We start from the raw sequence: 23,427 nt of genomic DNA on the forward strand, positions 1-23,427 counted from the left end.
ACTGATCTTTTCCAGGATACAAACCTGGGATCTGGACTGTGGAAGTGCCAGTGGTGCACAGCCAGAGGGGACACCAGCAGGACTTGTGCTCAGAAGATGTAAAGTGGCCCAGAAAACCAGATCCTTGGGGGTCTTCATGGCAGTGCTCCAAGGGGCATGAAGATGCAATTCTGATTTTTCTGTTTCTTCGCTTCCAGTTTGGAAAGTGAGGGTGCATGACAATAAATGTGCTTGTGAGCTGCCCAGCCACTGCTCTTGGTGAGCCTGTCAAAAAGCCTGTAAGGAAAGCACCAGTTCTGTATTCAGAGCAGGGCTTGGCTTGAGGCCATGCATTGAACAATGAAGAGAAAACAAAATATTGAATAGCTGCTTGTTCAGCAAACCCAGTTCCTCTTGGCCATGCAGGGCCCTGCATGAGGACAGTTTTCCTCTAGCATTTGGGACTAGGATGAACATGTAGGGTCTCTGGTGGTGCAGGAAAACTCCCACACCAGCACACTTGCTCCCAGCCTGCACAGTGGGGAGGAAAGCCGGCTGGGGACTTCTTTACTGGCCCCAGACTGCAGCACTGACTGCAAACAACATTCCTGCTCTGGCTTGGAAAACCTTTCCCTGCAGAGTGCCACCTTGTGCTGCTTATTAGAATGTTAGTCTGGTTTGGGGGAGCTCAGCTCTGGAACTGGCATAAACTCGTGGTGCTCAGCAAGGAGGAGCTGTCTTCCTGCTATTTTCTCCCATGTGCTGAAAAAGCAGAACACACACCAACAGAACAACGTTGCTTCCCCAGCTGAGGCTTATGTCTGATACGTCTGTGGGTTGAGTTTTATCAGTAAATTAATACTGCTTTGTTATTGGCTCCCATTTTAGATTGTTCTCTGGCACTTTGTACAGTGCTGTTTGAGAGTCAGACTATGCCTGCTACCTTATCCTGGGGTTCAGGGAACCCAAATTAAGTACCCTGCTCTGCCACAGGTTTCTTGTGTGACCTTGGGAAAATCATCTATAATTTATGTGTGTTGGTGTTGTCCCCGTGCATACAAAAGTATTATGGAAGACTTAATTTGGAAATGTTGCAAACAGAAATAATGGTTATGGGGAGCAGGTAGCAAATTGAGAGAGGCTGTGTAAATACAGTAGGTGACTCTAAATATATTTACTTCTTGAAAGGAAGTGTGCAGTATACTTTTGAAAGTTGTTTTGACTAAATCTTGCAGGAGACTTTCCCAATACTGTGTGGAAACCCAGGGGTAGGTGACTTTCTACAGTTGTCAACCACGTGGAAGAGCTCTCTTCTGCTCTTTGAGCTGAAAACAGACTGTGGGGCCATTTCTCCTTTTCCGAAGATGAACAAACATGAACAGATGCCAGTACGGCTGCGTTCCCTTCTCTGTTGGAGACTGAGAATGTGAACTTTGGAAAGGGTCTGGCTTGATCCTGGGAAGACAGCTTTGATCAGAGCCTTAGGAGGAATCTGATACCGTGTCCGTCTAAGAGCGGCAGAAAAAGTAGCCAGAGTTTGGGGCCAGGTTAATCTGGTGCATCTCCATTGACGTCAGTGAGAAGGTGAAACAGCCTGTTCCATCCCCTCACCTCAACTCCTCATGGAGAAGATTGTAGGGGATCATGAGGTAGTCATGGCTTAAGATAATTTTTGTTTCTGGGATTTCTTGGAAGGAAACATTTTGTTGGATTTGCTGATATGCAAGGCTGAGGTGAAGCTCTTGTTAGACTTGAGGCTGCTACTTGCAAAGGGCATAAGGATGGCAGCAGAAAGATTCCTGCTCCGGCTGTGCCATCTTCTGATGTATCTTGCTCCTCCTCACTGCAGGATCTCCCAGCAGTACTGAGTACCATAAGTGCTGTGTTCCCAAAGCTCCCCTGCAGCTCTCTGAGGGCCAGACTCCTGGGCCTCCCAGAGGTTAGGTGGGTTCACAACTCCCTTAGAAAGAGTTGTTGAGCATCTGTATCTGGGCAGGAAGAGTTAACTCTTGTGCTGTCTTCATTTCACTTGCCATTGGTGCTGCTACTGGGAGAGGTTCTTTGTGGGCTTCCCAGGCTGGCTTCTGCACTGGCTTCATAGGCTACTATGGTGTTAATCCTCTTGGAACCCTGGCAAAACACTGGGGGTCTTCAACCACTAAGTTGTGTTTTGTGGTCACATGTGGATTTAAAATGTAAAAAAGCTGTTGATCGCCCTTCTTTTCCATGATTTTATTTTGTCATTTTTGAGGAAGAAGTTGCATAAATGAGAGCAGTAATGTAGTTCACTGGTTTCAGAAGGGTTGGTTATTCTTGGCTTGGCGAATGGAAGAAGGCATTTCCTGCAGGGGAATTTAGTGACCCAGTGTCAGCAGGGCCAGAAGGTGGGAAGGGTCTGTAAAATAAAAAAGAATGAGCCTGTATATATTGTGATGATGCATAAGGATGTACTGGAAGAGGTCCCTTATGGCCAGCAGCACCTCCTGAGACAACAGTATATCTGTTGTGGTGCAGATGGAGCTCTTGAAGTCCTGGACTCTTCTGGAGCCAGGAGCTGGTGCCAAATACAGACAGGAAGATGATCAGGTTTAAGAGAGATGACAGGATCATTGAGTCTAAATGCCTTCTGTGTATTGCATAGGACAAGGACTCTCCAGGGCTTTGTTCTCCTCAATGGAAAATAGTTACCTCACTGAGAACCCAAACTGAGATGCAGATGTTCTGCAAATGCATGTATTGGCCCATTTATCAATAATAAATGTGTAAACCAGAAAGGTCAGCTGTGTTTAATGTCATATGGCAGCTTTGTGATTTTAATTACAGTGAAAACCCCAATGACAAATGAATTCAGTGCTCTTCAGAGCTTATTCCTTTCTGATGCAGTTGTGTTGCCTTACCTGTGCTCGGGCAAAGTTTGGCTGCCTCTGCCATGGTAGAAGAGATTTTATTTAAATAAAGAAGGTGGGGTAAAGTGGCAAATTACTTGCATATTTTCATTTACTGGGAGACTTCAGTGTAGCTTAATATTTCAGCAACACCTTGTTAGTGTGTTGGATAGCAAGGTTGCAGGCAGTATCACTATAACTGGCACCAAAAGGTGGTTGCATTTGACCTTAAATTAGAATGGCTGACAATTGCTGCTTCCCTCTTTCTTCCTATTTTGTGTGCAGTTTCAGGTATCTGGAGTAAATTGAGATAACTTAAGTTTGTCCTCTTTCAACTTTTTGTTGCTTAAAATCTTGACAGAGACTGCACTGCTATTTTTGTTGTTGTTTGCTTGGTTCCTTTATCTTAAGCTTCTGAAACTCATTCTTGATCTTTTTCCAAGCTGTTTCCAGAACGTAGTGAGAAGGATCCTCCTCCTTAATAGCATTTCTTCAGTTTTCAGAAGCAGTTATCAGTTTGGGTGTTTTAAATTGACTGTTAAAGAACTGACTGCTATAGAGACCTGACTTTTAAATGAGGTCCCTGCAGATGGTTTGTGCTTGAGGTACTTCTAAATTGCAGCTGACGTTTTGAGCAGTGCCAGTGCATATGCTTGGTATTTTGTTTTCCCCTCTGAATGGGTCCATACCCACCTGGCTCTGGTTTCGGCTTTGCAGGTTCTGCTTCCCCTGTCCACCTGACAGCAGGGATGTGAGTTCCCCTGGTTTGTGGTCCATGCTCAACAGCAGTGTCCTTGTTTCACTGGTGCCACAGGCTGTGGCTGTCAGCAGCAGCAGCACAGAGGTGTCACACGGAGCACGCTGGTTACTCGCTGTTGTACAAGCAGAGTGTTTCCCGAGTTCTGGTGATAGTTTTCAGCTGTGGTGTTCATCCTGTGCCCATCAAAAAGCTGCTGGTGGTGTGCAAGGATGAGGCCTTGATTTCAGTCTGCTGATAGTCTCTGAGTTCTCAGTTGATGATAAGACCAGCTCACTTAAAGAGATCCAGTTACGTTTGGTTTTGGACCTATTTAAGACACTCCTTTTTCTGAGTTGTATCAGTAGAGGTTCCTCTGCTTTTTTCCACTTCAGTGACAGCACTGTCCTTGTTTAACTCCCTTTATATGTTGTCGAAGCAAAAGGAAACTGTCACAGAAAATATGAGTTAGTGAATGGTGATAGTGGGGAGCAGTGCTGGACTTTTTTCCTAAATTGTGGTGAAATAAAAAATTAAAACTTCTCCAAATGGTCCCCAGTGACCAAACAAAGCTTAGGTAGGCAAGAGAAGAAGCCTCCCAGTAGGATTCATTCAATGCTGCTGAGATTCTTTCATTTGCATTCAGCTTAAGTGGGAAGGTGTTGGGGGGGGGGGGGCGTGGTTTGCTTTTTTTTCCTTGCACAGATGTGGTTAAAAGTCACAGCAAATATTTCTTGGTGAAAAGCCTGTGACCTCTCTCAGTTGTCTTGTTCATCAGAGAGCAGATAGGTAATAAAGAGTCTCCTGTGTGAGAGGGGTAAGGAGAGCCTGCTGTTTTAATTTTGTTCACAGCAGTGGGCCAAACTTTGTTCTTTCAGTGCTGGCCTTGGTAATTGGCTCGACATAATATAGGAATTCAATCCATTGCATATCTTTGGCCTTATAAGTGCTAATGTCATAGCCAAGAAGAGTGCACAGTCTCCTGCAGGAACATGCAGTAAAAAAGAAAAATAAGCATGTTTCAAACTACATATGGGCTGTGATTCTAAAGGGCCTCAGCTCAGTCCTGATGGGTTCATTTGGGTTCAAGTTGCCTGGACAAATGGATTTTGCTGGTTTTGATAGGGTGGGGGGAATGTGGGTTTGATTTGTGAGATTTTCTGGACTGAATATTATGTTCATGTTTCTGATTCCTGGGAACTAGAATGAAGCAGAATGAAGGCATCCACTACTTTTGGGACGGAATTCAGGGGTTTTCTCAACATGAAGTGTTTGACTTCAGTGTGCCTTGCCTTCAGGGTATCCCATGTCCTGCTGAGCAGGGTGGCTTGCACAGGTGTATTGTAACATTCTGTTTTTCCTCTGCTCTCAGCCATGGTCCGCTAAGACTCATTTACCTTGGTTTTTGCAGACATCCACAGTTTATTTCTGATTTTCAATGAGGTTCTAACACCTGTTAGGCGCTCCTCCTTCCTTTTTTTGGAGGAGCATTTAATTATGACAGGGTTTCCCTTGGAGCACATCCTCCATTCAGTTCCCTAATTGTAGAAATCTCTGTGGGATTCTCCAGATGGGGGATAGCAGATAATCTTCTCAGAGCTCCGGAAGAAATGTGATGCCAAATTAGAGAAAATAGATCATTTTTATTAAGCTCTTGGGTTCTTTTTACTCTTATTTTAAGGTGACCTTCTGTTAAAGAGAAATGTTGGACAAATGGCTATCCTTTTAAATAATCTTCATCAACCTTACCTGGGTTAGATTAGAAATCCTGAATGGATTTAAACTTTCTTTGCCACTCATTCTGTCATCACAGTGGCAAGGAGAATGAATTTGCCTGTTTCCCTTTTGTTTCTAGTTGGTTTCATTTTCAGGCTGCAAAGCTCTAAAGGAATACTGGCAGTGTGCTTGGCGTGGTGGGCAGGTATAAAGACAAAGCCCCCTCCTTTGTGGTGTATCACAGTGTCACTTTATGGGTTGTCGCTGCACGCTGGTATTGTGGCAGTGCTGTTCCCATGCCCAAGGGATTTCCAGGCACCCTAAATGTGCTACGCAGTGCCAATGTTTGCAAACATGGCAGAAGTGGCCATCCCATTTTGTGCCCAAATGCTGGCCATGTCTGCTTCTGCTCAGATGGCTAAATCTGGCATGTGATGGCTGAAGGGCTCCAGGGGCTGTCCCTACAGAGCCAGTTCTGCTGGCAGGAAGATTCCCATGTCTTCAATGCACAAATTAGTGCTCCGTGAGCTTCTCTGCTAGCAGATGATAGTGATATTTTTATGGGGTGAATGAAGAAACTAAAGCACAAATTAAAATTTCAGTCCTATACTGAGCTGGTGGCAGTGCCAGGAGTCTGGTCCCTTGTTCTAATCATTGTCTCTCTTTGGGATGTTGTGTGCATTTAAGTCTCTAGGGAACATTTTCTTTAGCAGTAAGGGTACTAGCTTTTGCACTGGAGGGAAGGAACATCTAGTCAGCAAGGAGGATGAGGTTATAGATTTTAATGTATGTAGTTGGTTGGCTTTGCGCTGTGATGTGTCAGTGGGGATGTGTACAGCTTGCAGCAGTTGAACTTGGGTGCTCAGAGATCAAAGGTGGCTAATCCAAATTATTTTTTTTTTTTTATCTTCCAGGTCTACGCACAATGAACTAGAAAAGAACCGGTAAGTAGCTAATGTGCTGAATTCTAAAAAATGTAGGCCTGGTAAGTGTAATGTGCTTTGACCTTACCCATGCAGGTGCTGTTTGATCTGCTTAGACAGCTGTGAGTGACCACGCTGCATCATGGAATTTTAAAATTTCAGGGGAAGACACAAAAAGATCTGAAAAAGAAGCTTTGTTTTTGGTTGTTTTTTTCTCTCTCTCTGAAAAGGCAAGAAGTGACCCAGTTTTGTGACTAATCTGTATGCAGAGTAAATACTGTTCTTCTCCTGACACAGTGAAATCTGATTGGGGCACTTTCCATACATGAGGTTGCTACGGGATCAGGTTTCTTGGGCGCTGGGTACTATGTGTTACCATGAAGAGAAGGGCAGAGCCCTGTGCTCTGCACCCTCTCCCCCCACCCCTGCCCTGGGCTGTGATATCTCTGTAGCACAGGAGAAAATGCCATTGTCCAGAGGCTCGGAGATCTGGCTACCTGCAGACTCTTCTAACCTGTTCTAGAGTTGTGCCTGTTTATCCTTGAATCTGTTTTAGCAAGCCCTGCAGTTTTGGTACTTGGCTGGCTCTCCAATATGACTCAAACCTTTTGTAACAGCAGTTAAAGTAAGATAAATACCATTGAGACAAGGGGAGCTAGTTCACACACAGATCAGATTATCGCCTTCCATTCAGGATGCTATAGTTAAGGTTGTGTCAGGGTTCCCATTATAAACTTATCTTGGCTCTTCTATGGGATTTTAGGGGGGCTGAGGGTGGATGTCTGTGTTTTTTGTGGCTGCTGTAACAAAGGCAGTGTTCTGGCCAGCTGCTCCTATGAGGAAACCCCCAGGGTGGGAAGGAAAGCTGAGTCTAAATAGGTTGATTGCCTCCTCTTCTCTCTTAGCAGCCATCATTTAACAAGGGATGGAGGACTGTGAGGATGGCCAAAGACACACAGAGGCTTTGAGCCAAGTCTGTATTTGCATTTAGACAAGATCTTCCCATGTGGCTTCAAGGGAATTGGAGCTGAGTACCTCATGAATTGTGTTGCCCTCAGTTTCCCCCACATCTGCCTCCCCCTAGCAGCAGCAATGCTGGGAAGCAGCTTGGCCTTTGCATGGTGTGGGTGTTTTCTTCCAGCCTGTGCTTCTACCTCCTGGTATTTTTGAGTATCTACAGAGTTGCCATGGTCTTGTCTCTGGGTTGATGCAGGGAGGGTTTTGTTATTTGGGTTATGTTGCTCCCTGATCTTCAGCCTCTCCAGTCTCAGGCTGAGCTGTGCTGGGCAGTGTTGGCTCTTGACTTTTCCAGTGCTCTCTCCAGTTCTGTTTACCAGTGAGGGAAGGAAAATGCAGTCCTTGGGTCTGACCCAGAACTGAAGGTGCTATTTTCTCCATGACAACAGGAAACCGTCACTAATCTTCAATGTGCTTATTTGCATATCTAATTGTTTCTGCAAATGCTGCTTTCACTCAGTACGGCTTTAGAGCGGAGCTGTCTCCATCTTTCCCTGTACCAGTCTGGTCCTATCACACTGGCCAAGTTTGCATGGATATGTGATCATATTCTAGCCTGAGGGCAGGCAGCAAAACTTTAAATTCTGTGTGGGTGAGATCTTAGCAGCCAGTGTTACATACCTCCTGTCCAGCTAAGGACTCGTATGGACTGACGGGGCTGGGGTGTGCTGGGTACCAGTCATCTGTGTGAGTTGAGGGAGTTTCTGCCTTGATTCCCTGTCTTTTACTGAGGACAGCAATATTATCTGTAGTGGGGATACCATAAGGATTGACAGTTGACTAGCGTGTCAAGAAGTGTTACTCATGAGAGGAGTGTTATTACTTCAGCTTCTCCTTATGCCACCTTTTCCTGAATATTGACAAGGTGTTTGCTGCAGAATTTGTCCTTCCATTTTCGGTTGGTGTAGTATCTCTCTCTTCCTTTCCTTTTGTCTGTTACTCTCCTTAGTCCCCACCTGCTCCAGGCTGAAGATTCCTAACCATCAGCCTTCTCAGCAAGGTCTTTCCTCCAGGGCTTCCCATTCCAGGGCACTGTATTCCAGGTCTGTCTCAGACATGGTTTTACAAGCCTTGGGTTTTCATCCTTCTGGGAAGGGCACACGTTTGACCACATTGGGTGCTCTGTACAGGCAAACTCCTGTATCTGGGAACTTTGGTCAGGAGTCTGATGTTCCTGGTTTGGGGTTGTCTGTCCCTTGATTCAGATGCTATGGCTTGATAAGTTACTCACATCTGCAAACCCAGCTAGATGCTGTAGTGCCTTTGCTGTGTTTGCAGTGTTCATTACCAATGATTTGGGCAGCGAGTTTCACACTGGAAGCATTTATTTTCAAACTCCACAGCAGTGTTTTCTGAGTGAGGGATTGCTTCCTGTGTTCCCCAGCTCCATGTTTTATTTGCTGTGTTGTTAAGTTTGTCAGTGTCTCCAGACTTAACTGTTGCAAATATAAAAGCCCTGATACTAATGGCTTTGTGGCTGGCAGGTGCTCATTTTCCCTATTATTTGAGATTATTCTTTCTGAATCTCGCTGTTATCTCTATTATTGACACACACTATAATTTTCAAAATTGTCCACTATTAGGTCTCTGACTCTGTTTTTTGCTCTTCCTATCTGTGAACAGCAGTCTTATGTTCAGCTAAATTTTGGTTTAACCCATTCAGCAATTACACAGAGTTTGTTTCAAGCAGTAGCAAGACAATATTAGTAAAACCAAATGTTGTTCTCCTTTTTCCATATGTGATTTAACTTGGACTCAGTATTGCACAGCTGATGATATTTTAATGTGTACCCCTTTAATGTAGAAAGTCCTCTAAAAATGTATTTTTAAAAATTAAAGCAATTTTTTAAGGTTGACTGCTTGAAAATATTTCACTCTGGAACACTCCACTGGTTCTGCTAAGAAGCTGTTTGATTTGGTACCAAACATTAGCTGTAGTATTTAAATGACTCCTCTTCTGGCTTTGATTTTTTTTTTTTTTTAATTATTTTTAAAAGATTGCAGTGACATTTATATAAGGGACTTTGTTTGTTGTAATAGATTAAAGTTAATTTATACTTATTATCTGTCATTAATCCTCACACTGAAGAATTTTATTTAATGGGTATGTGTTTCAGTTTATCTCTGCTCAGGATGAGTCATAGCTTGCATTTAAACAAGAAACCAGCATTCTTCTCATCTGCTGCAATATGTAACTAAAATACGCCTACCAAAAAACCTGACATGTAAGCATCACTTCGTTTTCTGAAAGAAAACGAGATAAAGCGTGTGGCTGAAAGATGAACTTTGCAAGTGTGATACTTTCGCAAAAAGGATAACAATGAAATTCAGGCTAAAGGTAAATGTTGTGTGTTATGCAGATAGCGGTGTTATCTGTTGCCTGTGAACGTTTTAGACACGTGCAAGTGTTAGGAGGTTGGTCAGCGTGGTATTAAGGGAAGACACGCAGCTCTGAGGTGACTTCCTGCTGCTCTGTGAAGTGGCAGTTCTGGTAGACCAACACAGTGGTGGTGTGTGTCAGAAAAGTTCTGTCTCTTGACAGAAAGAGTTTTGTAATGCTGTTGATCAGATTAAAAAAAAACCAAACCACCAGCATCTTTCTGTATATGATACATTGTTCTATTAGGTTTTGATGATGATTGCTTTGTAATACAGCAGAAGGAAGGAAAACAAAGCTGAGTAATTGGGTAAAGAACGAGTTATGAGAGCATATTTTTCTTATGGTAACATTAATTCAATTCAAACAAAAGATAGATCCAAGGAGGTAAAGAGACCTTGGGATCACTGAAAATAGAATTTTCTGAAGATCTTGCAGAATCTGTGGCTCTGCAAAAATACATCATTTAAAAAGAAAAAGGAAAAAGTCTAAAGGAGACAAACTTCTAAACCAAGTTGCTAAAAGTTTTTTTTTGTGTAAAAGCACAGAGTGAAGTGGTGTAACATCCTTTCTCCTGATATCTTTAGAGATGATCAGTAGCAGAGAAGACAAACACATAGCAAGGATCAAGTACTGTGGTTTTTAGCCTGACTCTTACCAGAATCCCCCATCTTCAGTGGTTCCTCACCCATTCTTTCTTTGACGTGAGAGACTGTTTATTGCAGAGTGGTTGTCCAAGGCAGTTTCTCACCCAGAGCTGACTCCTTGGGTGCCTATCTGAGGTAGTGGATAAGATAAAAACCCTACTGAATGTTGAGGAGAGAACCATGACCTGGGTCAGCTTGCACTGAAACACAGGGGCCTTCTGAGGCTCTGCAGCATTTGCACTGTTTGGTTCTGTTTCTTGAGAACAAGGGCTTTGAGTGTGTCCTAGGAAAAGCATTTAATGTAGGGCTTTTAAATAGTGCAGACAAGCTGTCTAGGCTGGGAAAGATAGAGGGAAGGGAAATGAAAGTATGGTGAATCCTTGCTACTCTGAATAGACAAGGATAATTGTGCTTTTGTAGTGCTATATATACTTGCCAAGGCAATCTGATCAGTGTTTGTCTTGAACCAACTAATCAATGTGGTGTTGAGTTCAGCGCTATTTATCAGGGGAGCTGGAACGAGAAACTAATCCAGTAAATTTCATTTGTTCTCTGGAGTGGGCTTTGTTTTCATGCTAACTTCATGTAGCAAACATTGACAGTACATATTGTTTTCCTCATTAATACAACTTGGAACCTGTGATGTTCCTTGCAGCATCCAGCACAGCTGAGCATGCATCTTTCTTTGACATATCCAAAGGTCAGAGCATGCACTGATCCAACTTGGTCCTTGTGGGAACTGTAGCTAAACTCTCCTGTCTCCAAGGCCAGTGTGGAACAAGAGCTGGAGGCAGTTAGCTGTCTGCACCTCTCTTGTTTGGATGACAGATGCCTCTGTTTTCAGCTGGGACTAACAATTTTCAACAGAGCTGCAGCACGTTTCTCTGTTTTAGGAGATCTGGATAACTTATTACAGTGCTGTTCTGTTTTTGCTTAACCTGGAGAGGGTGAAGCTGGTGGTTTTTAGAGTAAGGCTGTCAAAGAGCTGTTCTTTCTGGACACCTTCAGGCTCAGCCAGTGTTATTTACTGCCAGTCTGCCTTGTGCTCTTTCTTTGTGTTGCTCTGAGAACTCGCCAGTCCCTAGTGTAACACTGGGGAAGGCTGACCACCACACTTGCTCATGCAAAGTGCTCCTTGGGCAGAAGCAGCATTTTGATTCACTTAAAACTGAAAATCTGCAAAGGCTTTGTTTCACATTGGCTGGGTTGCTGAACATTCTGAACTCTGACTACAGCTGCTGCAAAGGGACAGTTAGTCTCCATGCCAAGATTTGAAGGAAACAAAATGATCCACATTTTATTGCAAGTCCTTTAGTACTGCTCATATAGGGATTTCTAGTTTCAGTATGAGTTATTTTTTTATTCAAAGTGATGCAGTGAAGAATGTATGTATGCCTATCATCCTTTCTGCTCCCAGATCCCTGCACTTCCCTTGGGAATCCAGTAGCTGTTGAAGAAAGAAGAGGAAAAAGAACAATACTACTATTTTGGATAAACTGTCACAAAGAAAAATGGTTTTGTTTCAACAATGTTGCATAGTAAAATCACTGTTCTAAGCCATTTTTCAGAAACAGATATTTATCACAAAGCCCTTCTTAAGTAAGATGTGTTTGGGGCACTTTCTGATGTGTTTTTCTCCCATATTTTAGAAATAATTGTCAACACAATCTGCTTGGCCTTGTCATAATGGTCTGAAGCTGAGAATCCTTTCATGGCCTGCCTCCCAGGAGGGAGACTTGAGAGGAAACCCCCTCTTCAAAAGAAACATTCTCTGCACTCAGGCCTCTGCCCCAAATCAGAGGTCACCTGACTGATTTGGAATGCATCATTCCAGCTGTGATTCCTGAATCTTTTACCAAACTTTCATCCTCAGATTTCTGCTTGGGTGCATTGCCATAGTTTTCTTTCAGGCTGAACTCTCTTCAGTTCTGTATATTTATGGCTGTCCTCATAAAATTACAAAGACTGGGCAAATGCCCTCTCTAATCAGTGAGCTTGGACCTCTGTCCCCAGGTAGGAAGTCAGGCATTCAGCTTTCCTGGCTCCATTTTCAGTCATGTCATGGCTCTGTACTTCCCATCTCTCTCTCCTGAATGGATCTCTGGAGACTTTGCAGGCTTGGGTGGGTTTTTTTGTTGTTTTGTTTTTTCCTCCCCAGGGTGCTCTTTGAGGCGCTGAGAGCCAGCAGTCCTGATGCAACAACTTTTCTTGTTCAAGTGACTAACACTGCTCGAGGGCCTGAAGGCATTGCTAGCTAGAAGCCAATTGGGAATTTCTGCTGTAGGGAAGATGAGGTAATAGGAATATAATTTTGAGACGGATCACCTGTTAACGACAAATTTCAGGACCTTGCACTCTTGGGGCAGAAGTTGAAGTTGTATGTGTTGATCTGCATCTGGTACATGTAATAATGTAGCCTGTGCAGACTTGTAATAACCAAAGAAGTGGGATAGGAAATGAAGGAGACATACTCTTGTTCTCTTTTCTATATGTGGCCCATTTTTACCAAAGTATGACAGCTTTGATAATCTCTAACCTTATATTCCAAGGGGAGATGGGAAGAGTGAGATGCTCCAGGTGTCTCATGGTGTGATCTCTGCCAGATGAGAAGCAGAAACATGCATAGAGCTGGTGCCTGGGTGAAGAAAAGGAGCAGAGACAAATTTGCATTGACCCATTCCTTTGCCTTATTGATCCACATCTCCAGCCAGTTGCTTACCTTTTCAATCCTTCACACAAATTTCCCCTATCCCACCTTCCTTCAAAATGTCCTGCTCACTCCTTGTGTCCCTCTCAGTGTCCTTCTGTCCCCTCAGTGTTGACCAGGGCCAGAAGGTGCTGCATGACACCTTCTCCCATAAGGAAAGAGAAGATGGACACAAAGTGGAGGCACTTTTGCTGCTTTGGGAGGCAGCAGTATGGTCTAACTCCTAGTTTTGGGTGCTGTGATGGTAAATGCAAGTGTGTGACAAGTGTTCACAACCTTGTCTGGGAAAGAAGAAGAGGACTTCATCTTGCAGTGGTTCTTGCCTGGCTGCAAATGGTGCTGGTCACCCTGAGTATTTTGCATAACTGTGGGCAAACAGACCTCACAGCTTTCCTCGCAAACAGTGCATGAGAAAACCATACAACAATTAAATAGGCAAAGTGCAACCAGGGGTCAGGAATTCTCCTCACATGAAACAAGTGGATTACATGGACAGGGCTACATCAGGGCCATGGCAGAACATAGCAGTAGATGGTGTAATCTACCACTGTCCCTTCTGTCTTGGGAGTTTGAGTTTGTGGGGGAATACAGATCATCTCTGCCTAGTGCTCTTTTTGGTTGTTCCTTACAGTGCTGTGCAAAAATGGAGTGTCCCGTTTTTCAGAGGTGAAACAGACTTGAGTCTGTTAGATGCAGGCTGAATCTCAGATGATTTTGGATTTGTCAGAGTCTGGAGGAATGCAGAGGAATCCCTGCATGAGTCAGGTTTTCAGCCCAGTGTTCCATTAAGAAAGCCTAGGGGCTGTCTTTTGAAGCTGTACTTTATGGGTACACTGCTGCCTGAGCATCGCTTCCCATTAGCTGTGTAATAAGATTTTCTGTCCCTCTTGCCAGTTAATTATTTACCTTTGAGAGTACATTCATAAAGCAACATGACTTATTTAGGGAAAAATGAAAAGCTTTTGCAAAGCATGGATGCTTTTCTCTCTTTTTCTTTTTTTCTTCTCTTTTTTTTTTTTTTTTTTTTTTTTCCTGGGTGTTGAGTACTTATAAGACTCAGGATGAGGAACAGATTGCTGTGAATGGGAGATTTTGCAAATGAGCATGTTCAGCTCACAAAAAGGTGAGGCAGGAAAGGGGATATAGCAGTTACAGAGTGATCTTTTAACTGTCTGTACAAGGGTTTCTGCACAGGAGGGGCTGAGGGAGACGAGGATTGGTACAGAAAAGCTTATTCATGAAGCCACCAGTGGAAACAGGACATGGGTTTGAAATACAGCGTTACTTTTATAGAAGCAGACTCTGTACATGGTATCAGTGGGTTCACACATGGTCCAGACAGATAGCAATTCCTACGGTAAGGGTGTGGTTTTTATCATGGTAGGTAGTAAACAGCTGCACAAAATTTAGTCATGCTTACAAAGTCAAGTGCAGGCTGCTGTCCCTGAGTTGTCGGGTTGCTGAGCCAGGGTGGAATATCTAAAAGCATCTGAATCATTTAGAAGCACAGCTCTTAATGGCTCTGGGGTGAATACTTGCTCCTTCACTTGGGCAGTTGTTGCTCCTCTCTAGTTGTCTCTACAGTGCTGTAGTCATGTCATTTGGGGAGCAGTGCCAAGGGTTCCTTACTGTCCAGGACAGTCAATAATGCCAAAACAAAAGGAGGGCATTTGATAGGCACTGCTCTTCTTGTGATTAAGCGGATGTGTTTGTAGTGAAAGGGCAAGGACCCTTCCACGTGGGTGAAGGCTGGCAAAGCCATACAACCATCAGGAGGGCTATGTGGAAAGGTAATTGATGCCAGACTTGATTTTGCTGCTTATTTGTGTATGGGAAAATCTCCTTGTGAGCATCCCAGGGAAAAAATGAAACAGAACAGGAAGATTCAGAGGTGAGATCAGCCCTGAGGAGCCCACTGTGTTCCAGGACCTGACAACAGGAAGCCACCAGCATTTCCGTGTGCTACTGCAATGTGTCTCTTTTCTCTCAGAGCTGGATTGTGCAGGGGGGATTGCTTTGGCTCTCCCAGGAAGTTCTGGGCAATGTCCTCCTCATTTTCATCTCAGGTGAGACATTACAGTACTGCTTAAAGACAACCTGCTGAACACTTGGGTAATTCATTTCCCAATGGTCAAAGCCCAGCCCCTAGATGGGAATTGTTCTGCTCCTTCTGGAAACTCAATGAAACTGTTCAAATGAGTCATTCTAAAAGGAGGAGCAGTGCAGCAGGTTTATTGTAGGAATCAGAGGCTAAAACAGAGGTTGCTTTGTATCTCCCATGTCTTTTATTTCCACCTGTTTGGCTTTGTTCCCTGGGGTGGAGTGAGCTGTGGGTTGCCCAGCTGTGGGAATCTTCCACGCAGCTTGGACAACACCGTTCATTAGCTACACTCGGGTAATGTCGGCAGGCCAGGCGTGGGGCGAGTACGCGCGTTTGCCCAGATGCACGGGTACATGCAAGCGCACACAAAGAGCTTGCAGTTAAACCTACGTGCCCTTCTCTTTTTAACAGGGGAAGACAGCCCCAGCTGTGTATACAGCTTGGTGCTTCCCTTTGATCTCTGTTTGTTTCCAGTGTTTCTCACAGGGTGGATCCTGGCGCTCCTCAGGGCTGTCTGCCCTTTTCCAGGTTTGCAGCTGTGTAACTGCAAAGCTTGCTGGGGTGCAGCCGGTTTCAGCAGTTTGGGTGGGGGGTTCCTCTTCCCTGTAATCCCTCCTGTTGTTTGCTTTGCTCCTGGTCTTTCCTGGCCAATGTGCACAGCAGGGAGCTGTCTCATTCTGCTAATGGAAACAGTGCCTTGCAGATAACCTCGAGATCCACCCTTTTGCTTTGCCTGCCTACTGCCACGCACAAGGCGCTAATACCCTTTGCCAGCTGCAGCTGCCACTCTGGAGCAGATCTTCTACTCTGTCACCCAGGTCAAACCTCAGAGAGGTTTCTGGAGACTCAGCACACTGCCCCTGCAGCTGGCTCAGGCCCTGTACCCAAAGGAGAGCAAGAAGCTGTGTTCTTCAGATTTCTGTGGTTTCTGGAGTTTTCTGAAGCTGTCAGGAATGGGAGCTGAGAGGGGCCTGCCAGCACTCATTTGGTGCCCTCATCCCAAGGCAGGATAAGCTCCATCTAAAGCTTTTCTGGCAGGTGCCAGTCAAGCATGGCCTTAAAAGCATTTTGACAGCAGGTTTGCATAGGGAAACAGTGCAGCCTATTGCCCTGATTAACTGTGGTTACTACTAGAAAGTTTTGTCTAACGTCCGACTAAGAAAATGATTTCAGCATTGTTCAAGGGAATAAAAAAAGCTGTCCAAAGCAGGGTGCCTCTGTGAGTGTGAAGAGTCCCAAATGCTGAATATAGCAGTCAACTTTCATAGCAAGAATCACTCTGTTAGACCCTCGAAGTATGCTGAGGAGTTCTGGCTGAGACAGGCAAATGTGGAGAACTAAAACCATTGATCTTTACTGTTTCCAATGCGTGTGATTTCCACTTCACTTAACCCAAAGAGCAATTTGATGCCAAAAAAAAAAGTGGGAAACTTGATGGAAACACTTCATCTCCCATGGATATTCTATGTAATATGACCCTCCTAGTAAATGTGCAGAGCCTGTTCTCTGTGGTGTGATCTCTTTTAAACTTTTCTCAGCTTGGAAAAGCAGCTTACAGCCTTGGTGTTCACTGGAAAAAGCACATTTGGGGATACATTTCAGTGAAGGAGAGGAGAGGAGAAGAGAAATCTTGTATCTAGTGTCATATACTTCAGGAAAACATGTGAAGGCTCTCTGGAGTCATGAGTGTCTCTTGGAGTTTCTTTGAGTTGTGTGTTGTGATGATCTCTGTGAAGAGTGCATGTGGTGGGGAAAGAGCGGAATGGGAAGGGGTTTGTACTGTGTGTTGGGCACCCTGGAAGTGCTCAGCAGCTGTCAGTGTAAGGCTGTGGTACATGAACAGGGGACTCCCATAAGCCCTCCAGGCTGGCTCCTGGGTCTGTACAGACAGCACTGGTTTGTGCTTTCCCTCAGCCATGCAGGAAAAGCAAATTGCGTGAGGTTCTTAAAGGATTTTTTATTTTTCCATTTCAAAGGAGCTTTTTTTTTTTTTTAATTGTTGTGTTATTTAAAGTGAAAAATATGATTAATCTTACCAGCTCTTGTAATCTTCCTTGCAATTCTGGTGGTACTTGAGGCATCCCAACATCCAAAGTTAAGTGTTTTGTATCCCCCGACATAAAACCAGTGAGCCAGTGTAACCTTTGTATTTAAAAAACAGAAAGAAGAGGAAGCATCCTATGTAGGTGTTTGTTTTTAAAAAGAGCATGATGTCTGAGCTATTATGGTGTATATTGTTTTTTGTGGGGCCTAAACCATAATAGGATTAACAGTAGGACATCAGAAATGGAAGGTTTTAAATAAGTAAAAGGTTTTATGACTGCTTGATTGTCATGTCAGCAATACAGCCTTCATCTTGTCTTCGTGATTATGACTAAACTCCTTTGAAATTCCATCTTGAGAATTTAAGGTAGGAGAAGACCTCAGATGGATTTTTGCTGCATATATGGAGTAGTGAGGAGTTACTGATCCATTTTGGGAAATGTGGCCATGTTGTGCTGTGAGCCCTATTAACTACTGGAGAAAGCTGGATGAATAGGCTTCCCAGAGAATCCTAGTCTCTTGGCTTTTCCCACACCGTTGTCATTGCTGAGCTACATGAGTACCTGAAAACCAGGAGCAGCTATAGCTGTGCAGTACTCCATGAAGGAGTTAGGATTAGCTCCATATTGTGGATGAGTGGTGTGTTCTGCAGTTCCTGAAGGATTTACCTGGGGCCATGCAAGCTTTCTGTGCACAGGTCTGTTTCTCACTTAAGAGAAGTGCTGCATAACTCTTTCCTGTTTTTGAGCATGTCATCTCCAGTTTGCTGTTTCGCCCTTCCTGAAAGTGCCTGCAAGCTCTGCCAGCTCCTGGCTAGCACAGGAAAGTCAAAAAGTTCGACCTTCTGGTTTGCAGTTTGGCTCTCATGCTGAGGAAACCCACCACAGGCTCTCTCTAGGTGAATTGAGTTTGGAGAAAGTAACCTTTTTTTGTTGTTTTTTAGCTATGATTTTTAACAGTAGTGTTTGAAACCAACAAGGAGTCATCCCAGGATGGGATGCAACATAGAAAATGATGAAACTGATGGTGAAGCAGTAGTGAATCTTGCCTAAGTTCATGAGGCCCTGAGAGTGACATAAGCACTACAAAAGAGCAAGGAAGGAGGGTGTGAATGTGATTGTAAAGTGGTGCTGCTGCAGGTATTTTTGTAAGGTTGTGTGGTTATTTTTTTAATACTGCTCTGATAGCAGAGCAAATGGAAACCAGTTTCCTTCAAACCAGAGGAGTTGGTGTTCCAGCTCTTCTCTCTTTTTCTTTGTCTTTTAAAATATTTTTTCTTTCCAAAACAAGCTATGAACCTTTCAGTGTCTGGTTTGTTCCAAGTGGGGTCCTAACCCTTTTCCTGCTGGGAGAATACAGGGTCAACAAGCGTAAGGCAGCTAATCCTCCTACAAATGTTAGTTTATTTAACTGCAGCTGTTCTTGGTTTGGGGGAATCAAACTTGTATCCATTTGTGGCATTGAAGACCCAGACTGGGGTCATGATGGTCTTCTCCAGCTGATCAAAAGTTCACTAGGTAGAGTGTCCTGTGCTAAACATAATGATTTTTTAGTCCTATTGGAAGCACTGGAAGTTTTGTAGTTGAACTGAAGCAAATTGAGCATTTTGCATGCGTTACATTTTGTCTTGCTTCCAGCTCAGGGAAGTTGTTTCTGAGTAGCCAGCTCCATGCTCTTTCCATGTTTGAGGTTTGAGCTCACTTACATCTGTTGGCCTTCACATACTCCTACAGGAGAGAAAGAAAATGTAAGGAAGGTGCCCAGTTAAAGGGAAAGGACAAGGCAGGGAGTTTGTGTTGTTCTTTCCCTCTGAAGTTTATACTGGTTTAATTTTCTAGGCAATTAACTCGGCTCCTCTTTGGAGGAAGAGCTGTATTGAGAAAGAGTTTGTATTAGCACATCACACCAGCTAAAGAGGGGCAAGGTGTGTTTTCACACTCTCTGGTGCCTCCTTTCAAAAATTCGGGTTTTTTCCTGGTACCTCTGTATGTGAGAGATCAGAACATGGCTCACCTGCTGTCAGTGTGCTGGGAGCTATGCTCTGTTCAGGCTCCTCTCCTGAGTAATATGTATAGGTAATTTGAGTTAAAACCGTTTATCACAATGTTAGCTAACTCCTAGCCTCTTGAAATACAGTATTGCTGGTTTTTCTGTGCAAAGATATTACCTGCTAGGATCTCTTTCCTAGTCTTCTTTAAGTTCTCCTTCCTACCGCTTTTTTTGCCAGATATACATCTAAGAATGACCTTGGCTGGTAATTCATTTTCCCTGGGAAGTTTGAGGTTAAATTTAAAATAATTTTACAAGGTGAAATTACATGCACTGCTTCCCTTGTTCCAGATGTATGCCCTCTATACCTGAAAGGTACAGTAGATATTTGATGACTCCTTAAATCTTTCTGACAGTGTGAAGAGATATTAGATGAAGAGCACATGCTTTCCTTCTGGCATAAAAGATTTTGTGTAAACAAGTATGTCAAATGGTCACATTCTTAGAATATATTTTCATTAGGAATTTTCTTCCATGAGGTAAGCTCCAGAAAATAGATGTATGTGACGGCAAAATTCTTAGTAGCTATAACTTATCTATGTAATTTTTAAAATTATGTTAATGACAAGAAGAACTTCTAGGACTAGATCAGAATCTATTCTTGATATTGACAAATTTCCCACTCATGATTTTAAAAACAGGAAATATGTTTTCCAAAACAATAAGTTAATAGCATCCTTTACTCCTTCCCTGATGTATGAATGTCTGTCTTATAAAGCAAATGCTTGCTTCTTTCAGCTGGTTAATGAAAGTACAAGTTTGAAATCTGGCTGTATTTGGGAGGCACCAAAGTCCAAGGTCTCTTTCAGTAGTATTGCAAGGGAACAGAGGCTTTGAGGTACTCTGTGTGCTTTTACTGCTATGACACCTTGTGGACCCAGGGGTAGCTTTTCCACTGTAGGCAGGAGACCAGTCCCTGGCTACTCTCCAGCTGCCTGCTGGGAATCTCTCTGCTGCCTCGAGTTCTGCCAGGCTAAAGTGCAGGCATGGGTCTTCAAGGGTCTCTGCAGATCCTTCCTAATTGATCTGTTTTCTGGTGTGCACCATCTTTGATTCCAGAGAGGCTGGAAGGACCTGGTGGCAGTGAATCTGAGCTGGAGAACTTTCCCATTGCGTGGCAGTTTTAGAAGCCATTAAGGATTATGGAGTGAGAGCATCCTTGTTTCTCAGTGTCTGACTTCAGAAGCCTTGCAGGCGCCCAGAATACCTCTTCATTTCAAAGGCATGGTGCTTAGCCAGGAAACCTCTGAACAGAGTAATCAAGAAAAGCCGAAGAGTTTGGACAATCTTGGCTCTCTTTGCCAGTGACCTAATTCTAGCAGTAAAGCTGAAAATCGTAGGTTGCAGCAAAGCAGGTTTGTGCCTCCTCTGCAAGGAGGCAGGTTTCTGATGAATGGCACAGCTGCTTTGCAGGCATGTTGGCAGCATGCAGGAGGACGCTGCGCTGACTTGGCGGCTGTGAGCACACTGTGTATCCCTGGAAGGATAATTACAATGGTATTAGTGAGCACCAGGGCACAGGACACCACTGGCTATTTAAAGAGCAGGTCTATTTTTAACCACCTTTTAACAAAGACAGAGTTTTTATTAGACTAGGCTTTATAATTAACCAGCCTGGATTGCATGTTGATGTTTATGGCTTTGCGTGTTCCCTGATAGTCAAATGCAGGAATGCAACCATATCTTATGGCCGGGGCAGGAAATTACAATACCTGCGTGCTTAGCAGCACAGTGAAAAGTTGGTGACAAATGCTCTTGTGCAGGAGGTACCTGCATGTGGCCATACCAGTGACACCTAGGCTGTGTTTTTGAGTCAGAAGGAGAATGTGATGTAGAACATTTGTGGCCTGTGGTGGCTGTCGGGTTTAGCATGTTGTGAGCACAGCTCAGCCTAAAAGGAGTTTAGCTGGTAACAATATCTTTTGTGCTAGAGTAACATATAGTTAACTATATTCACCAGGGATTAAAACAATTTCAGACTAATGCCCAAGATCAATAATATATATATCAATGTATAAATTCAGGGGGAAGTCTGCTCCAGAGCATCTATTTGCTCTGTTGCTATTTGACATCTCTTAATAACTGTCCAAATGTCTTTCAAGGAGTGGCATAGAGGAGCTGGGAGTAGGCAAGAGAAAGTGGCAGATGGGTACTGAGGTCAGTGTTAGATCTGTATGAAAATGAAGGGGTGAGAGAAGATGCCAGGCACTGATTGATTCCATTCCTCTGCTGGGCAGATGGCCACCTATGCTGCTCTCATCACCTTCTCATTGTGAAGCCCAGGCTATTGCATTTGATCTTTAACTGCTGAGTTGAAGCAGCCTGGTCTCATCGGCGCTTCTGAAGATCAAAGGGGTTATGAAAGGATGAGCAGTCATGTTACCAAGCAGTTGTGAGTTCATTCTGGAGGAGGCACCTTCCAAAATGACATAATTTTTATTACTTTGGACATCGATATTCAAAAGTTTTTGACATTGTCTTTTCTAGGTTTGGAAGTCATGGGATTACAGGTAGTCTCATTTTTTTTAGAGATTGTTTTATTCATTTAAATTAAGCTTCTGTCTTCTAGCCCTATAATTCAAAGAAAACCTCAAGATGTGCAGCAAATAGGACCCAAAGGCCCAGAAGTTGTGCTGTGAATAAAATTAGTCCTGGATATATCACTTCAGCTTCAGAATCACAGTATTGCTTTAGTATAATTATTTGGGATCTACTTGATTTAGGAATTTTGGGTGCAGTCACAGGAACCTGTTTCCATGTCTGTGCATTTGGCAGCTGTATACTTGTTCCAAGGAGTTTCCAGTCCAGGACAGGCTGAAGGATGGCAGCTAGCAGAGCAGAGCAAACAGTGCTGTCAGAGAAGAGAGTGAAAAAGAAGGTAGTAGAGACTCAGTGTGAAATGAGAGCAATCCTACTCCCTGAAGTGCTCTCTGAGATGAGGGTGGGACTCCAAAGTTTTCAGAACTGTCCTGTTCACATCTGTGTCTGCAGTGCTATGGCTTTGAATCCTGGAAGTGGATGCTCACTCAAAGTGTATGTAGGCCAACCCCTGCACCCACTGAACAATGTGATGTGCATTTAACATCTGCACAGTGTGAACAGGCTGATCAGCCACTGGGAGATACAGCTATAACCATCAGTTACCACTCCATGTTGCAGCCCAGGAGACCCCTGTCAGGCAGGAAATCCACATCTTTCAGCCAGATCCCCCATATTTCACCAAAGGATTGGAGGCTGCCTGGTTTCACATCCCACCATCCCTCTTTGAAAAACTGTGAAGTAATTAATTTGCCTTCAAAATCGCAACATAATTAGGAGAGCCCTCTCAACAATGTTCAGTTTTCTACCCAGAAGGATCCCAGGAAACACAGAGATTTTGACAGCTGTGTGATGCAGAGAGAGGTGGAGAGAGCATGTCTTTCTCCAGACTGCTGTAGTAGATAGAAAGATCTGTGTTGGAATGGACCAGTGGTGGCAACACATCACTTGGCACAAGGTTTGTTGGTCTTGCAGCTTCTGTTTGTCAAGAACCTGAAGCTCTTCCAAAGTTGACATCAGTGATGAGTCTTCCTGTCTAGGAGAGTTGGGTGTAGGAGTGATTTCTGTGTAAGGTGCACTTGGCCATATGCTCACGCTGCAGTGCAAGGCCACGCAGGGCTCAGGGACAGTCGGGGTTTGTAGCATGGATGCTTTCAAACTGTACAGTGGAGAGTGTGGGCAGTACATTTTCAGGTAAAACCCTTGATTTATGCTTACCCTAAGGCTTGCACCTTCTGCTGTAGATGGGGAGAAGGGTTTGTGTGCCCCAAATCTGGCCATTTTTTCCTGAGTATTTCAGTTGCGTGGTAAGATGCTCCCTTTCCCAGGGTACCTGGTTTTGGTTTTGTCACTGAGGTGGCCTTTGGACAAAACACTGCAGTTGTGGAGTACCTCAGTACATTGCTGTTTGTATTTTGTTTCCACTTAGGGGCTTGAATCATGGCTCTGCTTTCTTATGCGCCGTGCCACCCCTTATCTGCCTGGTACGTGACTTGTCACCAGGCAGAGGTGCATTGATTTGTGTGACTTTGAAAAACTGCACTGCCTTGGGGTTGGGGATTTTTATTATTTCTATTATTGTTCGCGTTGTTAGGTCACAGATCTCATCTTTTGCGGATTGTTTTTCCTTTGCCCTTGATTTGAGAATACAGTTGGGTGCATGTTCATCTCTAACTTTTGCAGACAGACCTGACAAGGTTAAGATGAGG

General features: G+C 43.9%; 1 protein-coding gene across 2 annotated transcripts in view; it reads left to right on the top strand.

Moving 5' to 3' along the window:
- Window positions 1–23,427, top strand: part of MXI1 (MAX interactor 1, dimerization protein) — a 55,123-nt gene that overhangs the window by 20,376 nt on the left and 11,320 nt on the right. For both annotated transcript variants that reach the window (XM_040071393.2, XM_040071394.2), the window contains exon 3: window positions 6,231–6,260. In XM_040071393.2, coding sequence (XP_039927327.1) covers window positions 6,231–6,260 — 30 coding nt within the window. The remainder of the gene's footprint in view (window positions 1–6,230; window positions 6,261–23,427) is intronic.

Source organism: Hirundo rustica, chromosome 8, assembly GCF_015227805.2.
Source record: "Hirundo rustica isolate bHirRus1 chromosome 8, bHirRus1.pri.v3, whole genome shotgun sequence".
NCBI lineage: Eukaryota > Metazoa > Chordata > Aves > Passeriformes > Hirundinidae > Hirundo > Hirundo rustica.